This window comes from Chaetodon trifascialis, chromosome 23 (genome assembly GCF_039877785.1).
Source record: "Chaetodon trifascialis isolate fChaTrf1 chromosome 23, fChaTrf1.hap1, whole genome shotgun sequence".
NCBI classification, from domain to species: Eukaryota; Metazoa; Chordata; class Actinopteri; order Chaetodontiformes; family Chaetodontidae; genus Chaetodon; species Chaetodon trifascialis.
The window spans coordinates 9,079,698-9,096,353 of NC_092078.1; the positions used below are offsets into that span (position 1 = coordinate 9,079,698).

At 44.2% G+C, this 16,656-nt stretch overlaps 1 protein-coding gene across 1 annotated transcript; it reads left to right on the forward strand.

The window, feature by feature from the left end:
- The first annotated feature begins 8,642 nt into the window (after nucleotides 1–8,642).
- Nucleotides 8,643–13,328, forward strand: mfsd8 (major facilitator superfamily domain containing 8). Its single transcript, XM_070993644.1, has 12 exons — nucleotides 8,643–9,054; nucleotides 9,319–9,401; nucleotides 9,682–9,725; nucleotides 10,048–10,288; nucleotides 10,449–10,562; nucleotides 10,686–10,830; nucleotides 11,047–11,105; nucleotides 11,395–11,503; nucleotides 11,641–11,775; nucleotides 11,868–11,971; nucleotides 12,172–12,398; nucleotides 12,533–13,328. Exons 1-12 carry the CDS (start codon nucleotides 8,996–8,998, stop codon nucleotides 12,737–12,739), a joined length of 1,527 nt encoding a protein of 508 aa, XP_070849745.1. The 5' UTR covers nucleotides 8,643–8,995; the 3' UTR covers nucleotides 12,740–13,328.
- Nucleotides 13,329–16,656: the final 3,328 nt, after the last annotated feature.

The following is a 16,656-nucleotide window of genomic DNA, read 5'->3' on the forward strand; positions in this document are numbered from 1 at the left end:
AGCACTGGTACCGGTCCGTGGGCCATTTGGTACCGGGCCGCACAGAGAGACACACACTAATGATGATAATGGTAATAATAATAACAACAACAACCCGGGATCTGACCCGGGATCTGACCCGGGACGCAGACACACTAATATTAATAATATCAACAACCTGGACTGGATCCGACCCGGGACACACACTGATGATAATAATAATGATGATAACAGCTGGACCGAGTCATCTGGAATTAAAGGCATGATCTGGGATCTGGGATCTGACCCGACACACACACACACACACACACACACACACACACACACACACAAACGGGACATACACTGATGATAATAATGATGGCAACAGCTGGGTCGAGTCAGCTGAATCAGTATGAATCAGTTTTTCAGCATCTGACCCGGGATCCGACCTGGTCCCTACACGGTTCCGACCCGGAACTTTCCCGGATCGGTCTAGAACTTACCCGGCGGGTCGGTCCCGGCAATGTCCCGGGAAATTTCCGGGTCGGTCCCGGGTAAGTTACATGGGTCCGACGCAACATTTAATTGTCAATTAAAGGGCGATTCCGTATTTTACGGGACGGGTGGTAACCCTACCTATAATTGAGCTTGAACAGCCAATTATGTGGAGAGATTGCTGCCCCATACAAAATAAAACAAATATAGAACAGAAATATGTCAGCTAAGACGCCACATTGATGATCCGTTAATGTCAGGAAGCACCCAACAAGCCATAGCTTCGATGAGCCATAGACGAACGGAGTTCGATTCACCTGATCTAATCAGCAATTGATGAAGCACTGAAAAAACACTTTAAAAACCTTCTCATTGTCAATTTTTTAAGCCGAATTTCTCAGCAGAGCCTACTGATTACTTTCCCAGATCGAAAACACGCGGACCGACACAGATTTTGGAGAAAAAGCGAGATAACTTTAAATTTGTGGATTTTTGACTGGGGTTTGGCGAGCCCCGCAGCGTCCCGTCAGAGTCCTCACTTCGGGACGAAAGCGACTGCCACACTGTCAAAAACAGTTATATTTCTCCGTAGATTTTACAAATAGATCATTAACTATCACTGAGTTTTAGGCGTGTTATTCAAATGTGTACTTTTTCCATAATGAGTCTTACCTGGCCACAGTTTCATGCAAACGATGTCCTCGTGCGCCTGAGGTGAACGGCAGAGTCCCGTGATCTTGCTGGGCAGGTGGAGGTCTGCTATCCTGCACGTTCACATACAACCAGATTGACTGTCTGTGTACATGTATGAAAGAAGATTCACCGACCGGTATCGAGGAACACTTTGAAGTCAGATTTCAGGTTTCTGCGTGAACTCAGAGCTCTATGTCCAGCCTGACCCGTTTCTGGACGTCTACAGACAGCCAAAATGAGTTGCAAATGACTAGGCCATGACCTGTATTGGACATCCAAAATTAATTGATAAATGACATTGCGATTATACGTCCAGCCTGACCTGGTCTGGACGTCTACCAAAATAAGTTGCAAATAGACGCTCTGCCTTGGACATCCAGGATTAAGATAAGATAAAACTAATTAATTTCAGGTATTACAGCAGCAAAAGTGGATAGCAAACATAGAGGGCATCAGTAAAAGGACATTAAATATCAACCCAAACAATATAAACAATATAAACAAGTAATGAAATATGAGCAAACAATACTGATATTGCACATTGATATGGCTGATATGATTGCACATTGATATGAATATGAACCATCAGTACTGACATTTCACACTGAATGATAGTAATCCTGACTGGAGTATTGACAGTGAAAAAGTTTCCTGTATTGCACATAAGAATTGAAATATTGCACCTTAAATTGAAATACAAATATTTTCACAGTATGGATGGACACAGTTGATGTGTATTATAGTGCAGTCATACTGAAAGTCTTGTGAGTGTGTGGTCTACCGGGAGCACTGCTGGTTGTAGAGTCTGACTGCTGCAGGAAGGAAGGACCTGCGATATCGTTCCTTCACACACTTTGGGTGAAGCAGTCTCTCGCTGAAGGAGCTCTCCAGTGCTGTTAAAGTGTCTTGCAGGGGGTGGGAGTCGTTCTCAATTATGGATGACAGCTTAGCCATCATCCTCCTCTCTCCTACCACCTCCACTGAGTCGAGGGGGCATCCCAGGACAGAGCTGGCCTTCTTGATCAGTTTGTCAAGTCTCTTCCTGTCAGCTGTAGAGATGCTGCTCCCCCAGCAGACCACTCCATAAAAGATGGCTGATGCCACCACAGTGTCATAAAAAGTCCTCAGGAGTGCCCCCTGCACTCCAAATGACCTCAGCCTCCTGAGCAGATAAAGCCTGCTCTGGCCTTTCTTGTAAAGTGCGGATGTGTTGTGAGTCCAGTCCAGTTTATTGTTCAGGTGAACACCCAGGTACTTATAAGATGTCACCATCTCAACGTCCGTTCCCTGGATGTTCACCGGTGTCAGGGGGCAGAGTGATCGTCTGCGGAAATCCACCTCCAGTTCTTTGGTTTTCCCTGCGTTGATCTGGGGGCAGTTCCACTGGCACCAGTCCACGAAGTCCTGCGTCAGTTCTCTGTACTCTCTGTCATCCCCATCTGTGATGAGGCCGACGATTGCAGAGTCGTCGGAGAACCTCTGCAGGTGACAGGTGGGTGTGTTGTATGGGAGGTCCGCAGTGTAGAGGGTGAAGAGGAACGGAGCCAGGACCGTTCCCTGCAGGGCCCCCGTGCTGCAGATGACCGTGTCGGATACACAGTCCCGGGTCCTCACATACTGTGGACGGTTGGTGAGATAGTCCAGAATCCAGTGTGTGAGGTGATGGTTGACCCCAGTGTGCTTCAGCTTGTCCCTCAGAAGTGCAGGCTGAATGGTATTGAAAGCACTGGAGAATTCAAAAAACATGTTTCTCACAGTACTCCCAGGTTTCTCCAGGTGAGAGAGAGCACGGTGTTGGAGGAAGATGACAGCGTCGTCCACCCCGATGCCAGGCTGGTAGGCAAACGACAAAGTGGATCTAGTGATGGGCTCACCAAGGGCCGGAGATGAACAAGGACCAGCCGCTCTAGGGTCTTCATTAGGTGGGATGTTAGTGCCACCGGCCTGTAGCTGCTGAGGTCCTTGGGGTGCGGAGTCTTAGGCACCGGTACCACGCAGGATGTTTTCCATAGTTGTGGCACTCTCCCCAGCTTCAGGCTCAGATTGAACATGCGTTCAACAATCCCACACAGCTGATCTGCGCAGGACTTGAGGAGCCTGGAGCTGATGCCGTCTGGGCCTGCAGCCTTCCTCGCCTTGATCCTCCGGAGCTGGTTTCTCAACTGGGTTGTTGTGAGGGACAGGTTGATGCAGGGGGGCTGTGTGCTGGAGGCTGTGGGTGGGGGGGGTTGAGTTGATGAGGTGAGCAGTGGGGGGTGGCTGTGAGCTGAGTGTTGCAGAGGGGGAAGGGGGGGGGGGGGCTGCAGCATGGAGGGCTGGGCTGGGGGAGGTGCAGATGACTGATCAAATCTATTGAAGAATAAGTTCAGGTCATTCACCCACTTTTGGTCCCCTGCAGCTTGAGAGTCAGGTTCCTTGTGGCCAGAGATGGTTTTTAGGCCTCTACAGACTCCACTGACATTTTTGTCCTGCAGCCGAACCTCCATCTTTCTGTAGGTGTTTTTCCCCACACGGATCTTCCTTTTCAGCTTCTTTTGCACAGCCTTCAGCTCATCCTTATTCATCAGGCCTATTTGATGAAACTGTCCTGTCAGCTGTTGCATCAGCATCTGATCATGATGATGATGATGATGATGAGGATGATGATGAGGATGATGATGAGGATGATGATCATGATGACGATCAGGGGCGGCTGGCCGATAGAGGGCGCTAGGGCGCCGCCCCCTCTGTCTCACATCATGTAGAATCACACAGCCCTGCCTTAAATAAAACGTTTTTTAAAATGACTTTTACAAGTATATTCTGTTTTAAAAAGGCAAAATGAATAACATAGTCTGAAGTGAGTTACTAAAATGTAAAATCTGCATTAAATAGTCAAATTAGAAATGTCCTACGTTGTCTACAGTTACTAATAGCTGACATATATCCGGCCACGGGCGCACACATCTTTCCCCACTGACTCCCGTTATAACTTTGACATGCGCAGTTCGTTCCTCTTCAATACAAGAGATACGAGACAGCGGTCAGCTCTCCCTCTGATCGCTATACACACCACCGGCCATGGGGTGGCAGCAGAGAGCGGATTGTTCACCCGCGAGCCTGTAATTAAAACCGCCAAGCGAGTGACGTTGAACGCAGAGTGTCGAAGTAATTAGCAAACAAGATCATTAGCTAGTCACAGAGAGAGCCGAAAAAGGAGAAAATGAGGAGAGAAAATTCAGTGAAGTCACTGAAAACAACGCCGTTCGAGAGGAGAAACTGAGAGTGAAGGAGCTTGGACCTGACTGGCAGGACGTCTTAATTAGACAGCAGTCCGAAGACAGAGAGAAGAGACATACTCGCTCTTTTTCACGGAGCTGGTATGAGAAGACGTCTTGGCTAACGTGATGCAGTGAGGCAGCTGCTTTATTTTGCTTCCCTTGCCTGCTTTTCCGAACTGATCAAGCGTGATCAAGCACTTTTGGCTTAAAGCCTAATGGTTTCAGTTATTTTCTTTATACACAGTGAATTTTTTTTGTGGCTTTGATAGTCTTAAATATGAGGATTTGCTGTGTTTTCATTGTAATTTAAGGTTGTTAATGTAAATGTTAGCTAACAGAAGCATTTTGGGCTTTAAGCCTGATGGTTTGATTGTTTTTTTTTTTTAAACAAAATGTCCAGTGTTTGTTGGTTTCATATGTATGTATTTGCTGTTTTGTGCGTGTTTTTGTTTTTGTTTTTTTTTTGGTGTTAGTGTGAGTCGAGTGTTTTATATTTTCATATACATTCATGTTGTTACAAAAGTTTTGCTTGTTTGTTGTGAGAGTGAGCTTGTGAGTGGGAAAGAGTGTTATTGTGTGTGTGTGAGTGAGTGAGATTGTGTGAGTTTCTGTTCAGAAAGTTCAGTGTTTTTCTAGTTTTCTTCGTATAAAACTTTTTTTTTGTATTTTTTTTTTGTATTACTGGTTTGTTACAGGTCATATTAAAAACAATTATGTCAGAAATCATGTGTGCTGTGGAAAATCCATGTGAAGTATACAACTTGGATAAGATGTTCTTACTAGTAAACCCTGCTGAAAACAAAATGTAAAGAAAAAAATTGAAGAGCCAGAGAAAATGTGGGCTATGTTGACACATTCATTATTTCTGGATGTCCAATAATTGTCTAAAACGTATTGCAATGAGTAAATAACAATGTCCAAGATTCAATAATGTTCATTCTGACGCCTTCAGTGAGGTCTTCATGATATTAATCAATTTTGTTTGAAAACTTAGTTTAGTGACGCCTGTAACCTTTATGACGTCCTGAAAACGTATTTTAAGTAAAACGTCTTTTCAACGTCTAGCTCACACAGAGAGCAGAGACAGGAGAGCATGATTCAGTCAATACGTAAACTACTTAAGCCTGTCTACGTCTCACAGTCCATTGTTTGCGCACGAGGAGCTCTGAGCTGGGGCTGCTGTGGTGGCGCAGCAGGTAGTGCGCGTGCCTCACAGCAAGAAGAAGGTCGCAGGTTCGATTCCCGGGTCGGGCCTTTCTGTGTGAAGTTTGCATGTTCTTCCCGTGCATGTGTGGGTTCTCTCAGGGTTCCCCCCACAGACCAAAAACATGCTCATTAGGTTGATTGGTGACTCTAAATTGCCCCGAGGGGCGCCTGCGACGCGGATAAGATAAGCGGATAAGCGGCATGGAAGATGGATGGAGCTCTGAGATCACGCAGAAACCTGAAATTTGTATGTTGGTATGTTCCTCGATACCGGTCGGTGAATCTTCTTTCATACATGTACACAGACAGTCAGTCTGGTTGTATGTGAACGTGCAGGATAGCAGACCTCCACCTGCCCAGCAAGATCACGGGACTCTGCCGTTCACCTCAGGCGCACGAGGACATCGTTTGACATGAAAGTGTGGCCAGGTAAGACTCATTATGGAAAAAGTACACATTTGAATAACACGCATAAAACTCAGTGATAGTTTATGAATATAACTATGAGAAATATAACTGTTTTTGACAGTGTGGCAGTCGCTTTCGTCCCGAAGTGAGGACTCTGACGAGACGCTGCGGGGCTCGCCGAACCCCAGTCAAAAATCCACAAATTTAAAGTTATCTCGCTTTTTCTCCAAAATCTGCGTCGGTCCGCGTGTTTTTGATTTGGGAAAGTAATCAGTAGGCTCTGTTGAGTAATTCGGCTTAAAAAATTGACCATGAGAAGGTTTTTAAAGTGTTTTTTCAGTGCTTCATCAATTGCTGATTAGATCAGGTGAATCGAACTCCGTTCGTCTATGGCTCATCGAAGCTATGGCTTGTTGGGTGCTTCCTGACATTAACGGATCATTAATGTAGCGTCTTAGCTGACATATTTCTGTTCTATATTTGTTTTATTTTGTATGGGGCAGCAATCTCTCCACATAATTGGCTGTTCAAGCTCAATTATAGGTAGGGTTACCACCCGTCCCGTAAAATACGGAATCGTCCTTTAATTGACAATTAAATGTTGCGTCCCGTATTGAACTAATATGGGACGCGAGTTGTTCCGTATTTTCACACACCGGCGCTGGTCAGGAAAGACACAGTATTGGTCCCCAGCCAACAAACAGAGGACGTATTCCCGGCCACACTGTCCTTTCATTGTCTTTTCCGGGCGTTCATTCATACAACAGTCATAATAAAGAATAATATTGTCATTGGTAAGACTCATTTTTAATAAGTAAATCAACACAGCTCTACTAACAACAGAATAAAAGCGTATTAACACGACTGATCCATGGCGCAAATTCAAAGGTCGGCCTACCCATTGTACTGAAGTCCAATGCGAAAGAGTCCTTCATGCAGCTCGATGGACGCTCCTCACAGGCATGAATTAGGACGTAATTCACGTTTAGGTGTGTCGATTGGGAGTCAGCTTCTGCTTTTAAGTGTTATTTTCTTGTAGACATGGGAAAAAGATTTACTTTGAGTTTCACCTCAGTGTGCGCACTTCAAATGTGGAGAGTTGGAACAGAGGAGGGGAGAGAGCGAGAGGGTGGCCACTCTGTTATCAGTTACCTTAATTTACCTGTGCTCACCCGGATGTGGAATCTAGAAGAAAGCTTAAAATGCACGTGCACTCTTGTTCGACTCACTCTGTGAGAGCAACTCTTGTCTCAGGAGGAATATTTCCAAGGACCCTGATGATGTTATCTGGGTGCGGCACGGTGAATTGTATGCAGCAGTTACAGGATTATGGATAATGGATTTATGTTATCTGGGTCTAAAGAAAGATGCTATCCTGATTCATTTTGTGCTTCTGGAGTAGGCGCTTTTTTAAATCCGCCTCTCAAGTTTTTACAGAGGTGCTAGATACTAAAATCTTATCTAAACTGATAGAGCACCCAGTTAATACACTTGAGCTTTCACTGAAATGTTGTGTCAGAAATTATGTGTGTGATGTGACCTTATTAGCCCCAGGGTCCTGATTTGGCTCCCTTCAATAAAACATAAAAGAAATTTATGAAGGGAATTTATGAGGGACAAGCAGCCAGCAAGTGCTCGTCATATATGGGAACTCCTTCAAGACTGTTGGAAAAGCGTTCATGGAGAATGCCTCATGAAGCTGAGAGAATATAATGTGCAAAGCAAAAGATGGCAACTTTGAGGTTTAGAAAACATAAAACATGTTTTTCTTACTGTATACATCCCTAGTTTTAATGGCTTCAGTATTAATCTACAATGTGGAAAATGCTCTGAACATTTCAGAATGCGTTCATGCTTAAGGATACAAACTCAAAAATAAAGGAACCAGATTAATAACAGACACAGAAATCTAAATGCGCAACCTTGTGAGAAATTAAGGAGAGTTGTATGGCATTGTTCCTCATACACTGTAAAATGTAATGTGCTAAATGCGGTTGCTGATGTTTACTTAATCCTACTGTTTTCTTAAAGAATATCCTGGCTATGTATATCCAGTGAGTTAAATTTCAGAAACTTAAAACAAGTCCTCTTTTCAGGTTACAAGACAAATATTTAGTTTCTATGTGTCTTGTCTTTTTGATATAACTGAAAAATGTATTGTTCCTCAGTTAGTTGAGAAGGTAATAGAAAACATATTGAATGTATTCGTCGTCTGCTACATTTATAGGCTACAAAGAGACACAATATGAGACTATAAAAAAATCTGTTTTGTATTTTCGTGCTAAAATGATCGATTAACGATGCCAAACACAGATGTGTCAGAAGTGTGGGGAAGGGGTGGAAGTGATTATGTGGGTCGCAATTCTCACGTGAGAGTGTTGCGTCAAGTTGAATGGCAAACACTAGAAGAATCCCGGATGTTATGCGAAATACCTTCAAAATAAATGCGTGCAGTTGGTCACGATTGAAAATATTGAACGGTTAGACTGTTCAATATCCATATTAACACATGTACTTAAAATATGTGGTTAAGCAATGGAAGGTCCATTGAGAAAATAAGCAAATAATGTGTTTAATTTTATTGTCAACGAATTTTGAAAAGTTTAACCGGAAGTTACCTTTTGTAACGCAGTTTGATGTGACAGCAGTGAAGTCCAGCAGTCTGTGGTATCATAGTCCAGTTTTGAGAGCTTTTGAGTGGCGTACTTTTGTTATTTGCCTTTAATTCCTACTTAACATTATGTGTGGCGGTACTTTGGCTAACGCATATGTAACAATGCACAGTTTGAGTTGCTAACGTTAGCTGATACTATAGTTAGCGTCCTATAGCTTTCCGGAGGAGTTGTAGTTAGCATTAACGTTAGCTCTGTAACGCTAGTTCACCGACCCTCGGCTACATGGCGACTTAGCAGCACTGTTTACATCTCTGTGGCAGCGTCGTAATTTTGCGGGGTTGCTGTTTTTTAGCAAAAATGTCTCAACTTGTCGACTCTGATGAGACCACTCCTTTGCTCGGTGATGATGCAAGCAGGTGAGAACAGAGTTTAATGACTTGACAAATTAACCGCTGTAATTAAAAGTGCGATTAGCATAGGGAGCTTCACAAGTGAAATGTTTACCAAACAGGCTGTGCAACCTCTGGTATTGCTAATCCTGCGCCTTGGTGATCCGTGCATTATGTAGATCGTTTGGGTGAAAATGCTTTGCTGTTTTGTGTCTGTCTTTTTTACGAGCCTCTATCAACAACTTCAAGTCATCTATAACTTATTGTCTTGTAATGTCTTGTCTGATACAGTGATGACTCTCAGGATGACGATTACAAGAGTCGGTGGAGGTCAATCCGAGTCATGTACTTCACTATGTTTCTCAGCAGTGTAGGTGAGGATGCCCACGAGTGTTGGCTGTTAAACTGCTGTAATACTGTAAGCCCGCTGCAGGGCCACTTCACCAGGGTTTCAGAGGTTGTGTCTACCAGGAAAACGAGTCTCGTCCGTGCTAAGGTGGTGCATAATGATTAAGGAGACTGTTTTGTAACTCCGCAGTCTCATGATGGAGATGGGTGCCAATAGTGCTGTTTTCTTGGACTGTGGTTTAGTATGATATGATTAATAACTCCATGTTTAGGATCTTTGACAGTGTGTTTTATGTGCCCTTTCAGGATTCACTATTGTCATCACATCACTGTGGCCCTATTTGCAAAAGGTATCTAAGACTTTTACCATTTCCTTTATGAAAGATTGTCAGCTGAGACTGCTGGTGTTGATAGTACACATTAAGGCAATTGTTTTTGTTCTTAAAAGGCAATTTTAGCAGGGTAAAAGGGGAAGTGAAAGAAGCTGCAAAGGGCAGCTCAGTCAAACCGAGTAGTAAAGAAGTTCTGGATATTCTGGTAATGTCAAGTGTAACTGCATGCATCAGTAATGAGATAATAAAAGTTGTTAAACTGTCTCAGATATTTGCGTTGTAGCAGTGTCATCACACTCATGCTTTTACATGTTTCTTTTTTTCCCCATGTTTCTTATAGATTGATGATAGTGCCAATGCCACTTTCCTGGGGTGGGTTGTGGCGGCCTACAGTGTCAGTCAGATGGTGGCCTCACCCATTTTTGGCCTTTGGTCCAACTACCGGCCAAGCAGGGAGCCACTGGTGTGCTCCATCCTCATCAACCTGTCAGCCAATATCTACTACGCATATGCATACCTGCCCAGAACCAATAACAAGTTCCACATGCTCATGTCAAGAGCCTTTGTGGGCTTTGGAGCAGGTGATTTTTGAGGGCCTGGATATTGAACATTTTTGAATAACTGTCCTCATTTAACGCCATAGCATTTTCCCATAAACTGTGCAGACAGCTCTATGCTACTATAATGATCCATGGTCCATGTCACACAGCTCCTCACGTTATCTTTGTCTTTCCATGGTAGGTAATGTTGCTGTGGTGAGGTCCTATGTTGCTGGAGCTACTTCACTGAAGGAGAGGACCAGCGCCATGGCTAACATGAGTGCCTGTCAGGCTCTGGGTTTCATCCTGGGACCAGGTATAGCCAGCTATATTCTGTTCCTGTGCAGTGTTGCAAATGTATTGAATTATGGGAAGAAACAACATGGAAAAAGTTATGGGTTTGTTTGTTTCAACATCTGCATGTCTTTGCATATGCTAGCTCTGCAGGCATGCCTGTCATTCATTGGTGAGAAAGGTGTCACGGTTAAAGTCATCGACCTGCAGCTCAACATGTACACTGCTCCTGCATTCCTGGCTGCAGCTTTTGGTGTCATCAACATCCTGCTGGTTCTTTTGGTGCTGAGGTGAGGCCTTCCCTGCATGTATGTACAATTTTGTATCCTTGTTTTTCTGTAGATTTTGGAATTTGAGCACATCAAATTAAGATCCGAACATTGTTTACTCCAAAACCAATCACAGATCCTTGGATTTAGCTACACCTCTGTCAGTTTATGCTCAGTATTAAGCTTCTCAATGCTATTTTAACTGGGTAAGATGTCTGTTCTGATTCTTCTTGGTAGAGAGCACCGTGTTGATGACCACGGGAGACACATACAAGCTATCAACTACACATCAGAAGGTATTAATTGTCCTACTCACTTTTTTTTAATAACTATTTTTCAAGGGTTGTTATAACAGTACATAAACAAGGAAGATGTTGGCTGCAGAGGTGTCCTACAGAAGTGATAATAAGTGTTGTGCATACTGTGTAACATTACCAGGAAAGAGACCATGACACAAGGCAGTCCTAGTCCAAGCCTGTGTGACTAGAACCTCTGAGACTCATAGTCAAGAAATATATCCATTGCAGAATATTGGTCTTTGCTTTTTTGGTTCAAGCCTTGACTGTCATCTTCTCTTTCCTGTAGATAGAGTTGACATTAGTGAAGAAACTGAGGAGACCATCGATCAGGTAGCGGTCCTGACTTCCAACATCCTCTTCTTCATCGTCATGTTCATCTTTGCTGTCTTTGAGACGTATGTATTTCATGACAGACTACTGAGGAAGTCAAGTTAGAGTATAACCAAGCCACTTTCTGCTGCTTTACCCCCGCCGCTTTATAATCAGTTGTTTGAAGTTTTAAAAGTCAGACTATATTTTTGTCACTTTTCAGAATTGCCACTCCTTTGTCCATGGACATGTTTGCTTGGACAAGGAAAGAAGCTGTGTTATACAATGGCATCATCATCTGCTGCATTGGATTTGAATCCATATTGGTGTTTCTGGTTGTAAAGGTGGCCTCTAAAAGGTACCCTCCCTCATGCATGTATGGATGAGATCACAAATATATTTAATCTTAACTAAATTAGGTGAATTAAAAGGATGTTTATTGTCTTCCAGGTTTGGGGATCGTCCGCTGTTGCTAGCAGGCCTGGCCATTATATTCTGTGGCTTCTTTGTTCTGCTTCCATGGGGAAATCATTACCCTAAAATCCAGTGGGCAGGTGTGCACTGTTATAATTGTACAGATTGGCCTTTTCTGCCTTTTTTGATTGAAGTAATGCTGTTTTGACCTTGTGGCACCTTTTGCCAATTCAGGGTGCTGCAAGAGCACAGCTGAGAGTCACCCTGGATAACTGCTGAAAATGGACAGTGTGGCTGAGAATTCAAGTGCTCATGTCATACTTCTCTTCTCAAAATACAGATCTGAAAAACAACTCTTCGGTCAGTCAGATGATTGAAGCTACGATAGCCTCTAACAGCTCTCTGGAGCCAACAGGCTGCCCGTATGAACAGACCTGGTGCCAGTATACCCCTGCCATCCACCTGGCCCAGTTCATCTCATCTGATATCCTTATCGGGGTGGGATACCCAGCCTGCAACGTGATGTCCTACACACTGTATTCCAAAATCCTCGGACCCAAACCTCAGGTACGAAGACTGTAGTGTTATTTTAAAAACTAGAAATGATGAAGGTGCTTTAGATGACTTGTGCCTTCATATTTCTTTGACCTCTTCTATTTTGTTGAGGCCAGAATGTGGATATTGACTGTTGCTCTCTGCAGGGTGTATACATGGGGTGGTTGACAGCCTCAGGGAGTGGGGCGCGGACATTGGGTCCAGTCTTTGTCTCTCATGTCTACACCATCCTGGGACCCCGCTGGGCTTTCAGTCTCATCTGTGGTATGGTGGTAGGAGCCATCATCCTCCTCAGCTCTCTTTACCACAGACTCATCGCCTTTTCTGTACGCTACGGAAGGACTGCGGAATAACAAGTGAGGACTCGCTGGAGAGGCTGATGGCAGTTTCCTGCTTTTATCCTCAAAGACTTGAAGGCAAAATCCAGGCTATACAGTAGTAACGACTCTGTTGTTCTGTGATGTGACTTTAACTGATAAGCTTTTGAGAGTTTGTGACTCAGGGTTGACCTTTAAACTCGAAATCGAAGAGATGAGGTCAGGTTATTTCTGATGGCTTGACCAAAGATGGCTGTTTTGTGAGTTAAAAGGGAGCTAGCACTGCAGCTGCTCTTTAACTCGCTTGTTGTGAAGGAAGCCATGTGACCCCTTTTCATAATCTTATGAAATATGAGGTAGGTTTGTGGTATTAAACTGGTGATAGTTTTAATCAATGAATTACTAAATACATGCATTTGTTACTGAAAAGTCAAGTTTTATGTTTGTACGGTTGGTTTCAAGGACACACTATAACATTTATTTTTTAAAACTTTAACAAAACATTTGTAAGAACGCTCCCAGAATGTCTTTGCGTTACATCCTAATTTTGATTTGTGAAATTTACAGGAACATGAATTATGGATAGGAGCAACCATGGCTTGAAAATAAATTCCATCAAATTGTTTGGTGTTTAATTAGACCTAATAGACCTAAAATGTGCTTTCTGCTGAATTATGATTGAACATTGGGTGTGACATTCCCTCTATTTTATTTACTGATTGAACGTCTTTGAAACTGCTATTTCCTGTGTCAGTGGAGATACTTTTACTGTGGAGTGATTGTCGTTGTACATGACATGTGATTCTTGAGAGATAAAAAACATACATATGGGATTGAGATGAAACATTTCCACATTCAGCTGTTTTACCTCTAATGGAAGATATTGATATTTTCTAAATATTTGTATTATTTTTGTTAATGGTTCCACTTGTGGTCATTTAAAACTACAGGTTGACTCCCTGAAATCATTCAGAAAATGATGTGTGAATGTGTGTATGCTAATGATTCACAGAGATTTACATTAAAGAATGTGAACCCAAATCTCACTGTTGCTTTAAGTTTGATCAATAAAGGATTCAAGGGAGAAACGACTTTTTGATGCATGTTAAGATGCTGTGATTATGCAAGATAAAAACACCACTAACCACTAAAAACCACTAAAGAGGTATATAGATAAATGTGTAATTGAACAACATATATACTTTACATTAGCCTATAGAAATAGTGGGACAGTAAATGTTCAATAACTGCAACTGCAGAAATGTATGATTTCCCTTATTGGTTAGTATAGTGACTCAGATCAATTCTACACTATACACAATGTATACTAAATACTGTATTCGTAGATTACACCAGCGGTCCCCAACCTGTTTTTTCGCCACGGACAGGTTCCACGTAAAGCAGCGGTCCCCACCGACCGGGACAGGGACCGGTACCGCTCCATGGACCGTATGGTATCTTTGCTGCCCCCTGTCGGCCACATCCTTTCATAGTGTAATCCATCGGTCCCCAACCACTGGGCCACGGACCAGTACCGGTGGCTATGCTGGCCCGACTCGGGACCAGACCCAGGATCCGACCCGGGACAAACGGTCAATTTCCCCGCGGGGATCAATAAAGGAATTCTATTTCTGATTCTGACACGCACACACTCATGAGGATAATAACAATCTGGGCCGGGATCCGACCCGGGACACACACACGCATTAGACTCTAATGCAGCAGTTTCCAACCCGGGACAAGACCCGGGATCCGACCCTGGATCCAACCCGGGACACGCACACACTCACAATAATAATAACAACCTGGGACACACACACACACACACACACACACACACACACACACACACACACACACACACACACACACACAGGTAATGATAACAGTTACAGGAAGTCAGTGCGGGAAATAGTTTAGACTCTAACGCAGCGGTCCCCAACCACCAGACCGATAACGGTCCGTGGCCTACCCTGTAGACATGCTAGTCCGACCCGGGATCCGACCCGGGACACTTGCGCGCGCATTAGACTCTAATGCAGCAGTCCCCAATCCGGGACAAGACCCTGGATCCAACCCTGGATCCAACCCTGGATCCAACCCGGGACACACACACACTCATAATAATAATAATAACAACCTGACCACACACACACACACACACACGCACGCACGCACGCACGCACGCACGCACACACGCACACACACACACACACACACACACACACACACACACACACACACACACACACACACACACACACACTAATAATGACAACTAGAATAATAATAGCCTCCCGGGCCGGGATCAGTGCCGGGATCTGACCCTGGATACACTGATAATGACAACAGTTACAGGAAGTCAGTAAATAGTGCATTGGACTCTAACGCAGCGGTCCTCAACCACCGGAACAAAAATGGTTTATTGGATCATGGATCGTCTGAGTCTGAAAGAAGTTTTCTTTTGAAAATCAGGTGCATCCGCCTGTGCGGATGTCAAACTGCTCGTCTCGGTCACGTGATTCGGTAGTAAAACGTAAGCTCATAAACTAGCAAAAATTAGTACAAATATAACGAACGTCTTTCGGGAAGAGGAAAAGGCCAAATGATGAGACAGAACAAGAAGAGCCTACAACTTTCAAGAAAAAGAAAGCTGCATTTAAGAGACAATATCTGCAGTCCTACTTAATCGGTTTATCGCTTCAGGTGGTTTTCACACACCAAGCCCGCTCTGGATAATATGTGGCGACAGGCTTGCAAATGAGGCGATGAAGCCTTCTCGTTGAAGAGAAACAAGCGCAGGGCTCCCACTAATTACAACAACTACACTCGGGGTAATGGTGAGTTGTATTTTGAATAATTTGTTTTCATTCGTTTCTGTGCTGGTCCGGCAAATTATTGCTTTACGTTAAAACGGTCCGTGGGGCAAGAAAGGTTGGGGACCGCTTCCTTAGAGTCTAACACACTATTTACTTTATATATTATCATGTGTTATTATTGGTGTGAGCGTGTCCCTGGTCGGATCCAGGGTCGGATCCCGGGTCTGGTCCCGGGTCGGACCCGGGTAAGTCCCGGGTCGGATCCAAGGTCGGATCACGTGTAAATTCCGAGAAATTTCCGGAACTTTCCCGGGTCCGACCCGGAATTTTCCCGGAATTTTGCCGGGTTGGTCCGGCAATGTCCCGGGAAAGTTCCGGGTCGGTCCCGGTAATGTCCCGGGAAATTTCCGGGTCGGTCCCGGGAAAGTTACGGGTCGGTCCCGGCAATGTCCCGGGAAATTTCCGGGTCGGTCCCGGGAAAGTTCCGGGTCGGTCCCGGCAATGTCCCGGGAAAGTTCCGGGTCGGTCCCGGCAATGTCCCGGGAAATTTCCGGGTCGGTCCCGGGAAAGTTCCGGGTCGGTCCCGGCAAACGTACCAGGTCGGAAACTGGGTCGTTAGTGTGTGTGTCCCGGGTCAGAGCCCAGGTCCGGATCCCGGCCCGGGATGTTATTATTATTATTATTATTATTATTATTATTATTAGTAGTAGTAGTAGTAGTAGTAGTAGTAGTAGTAGTAGTAGTACTAGTAGTAGCAGCAGTAGTGTGTAAGTGTCGGGTCGGATCCCGGGTCGAAAAACCACTGATTAATTAAGATTATTCAAAACTCTGCAGCTCGAGAACCAGAACCAAGAGCAGAGAGCACATTAGTTTTAGCTGCTCTGCACTGACTTCCTGAAACTGTTATCATTTGTGTGTGTGTGTGTGTGTGTGTGTGTGTGTGTGTGTGTGTGTGTGTGTGTGACATGTGTGACATGTGTACAGAGGCACAGGCGGATGCACCTGATTTTCAAAATAAAACTTCTTTCAGACTCTGATGATCAATAAAATATGTCTTGTTCAGTCTCTCTGTGCGGCCTAGTACCAAATGGTACCGGTCCGTGGCCTTGTGGTTGGGGGCCGCTGCGTTAGAGT

Coding starts and splice junctions, on each gene's coding strand:
- mfsd8 (XM_070993644.1), top strand. CDS start 8,996: ATGTCTCAACTTGTCGACTCTGATGAGACCACTCCTTTGCTCGGTGAT. Junction 9,055..9,318: donor CTCGGTGATGATGCAAGCAG/GTGAGAACAGAG, acceptor TGTCTGATACAG/TGATGACTCTCAGGATGACG. Junction 11,776..11,867: donor GTAAAGGTGGCCTCTAAAAG/GTACCCTCCCTC, acceptor ATTGTCTTCCAG/GTTTGGGGATCGTCCGCTGT.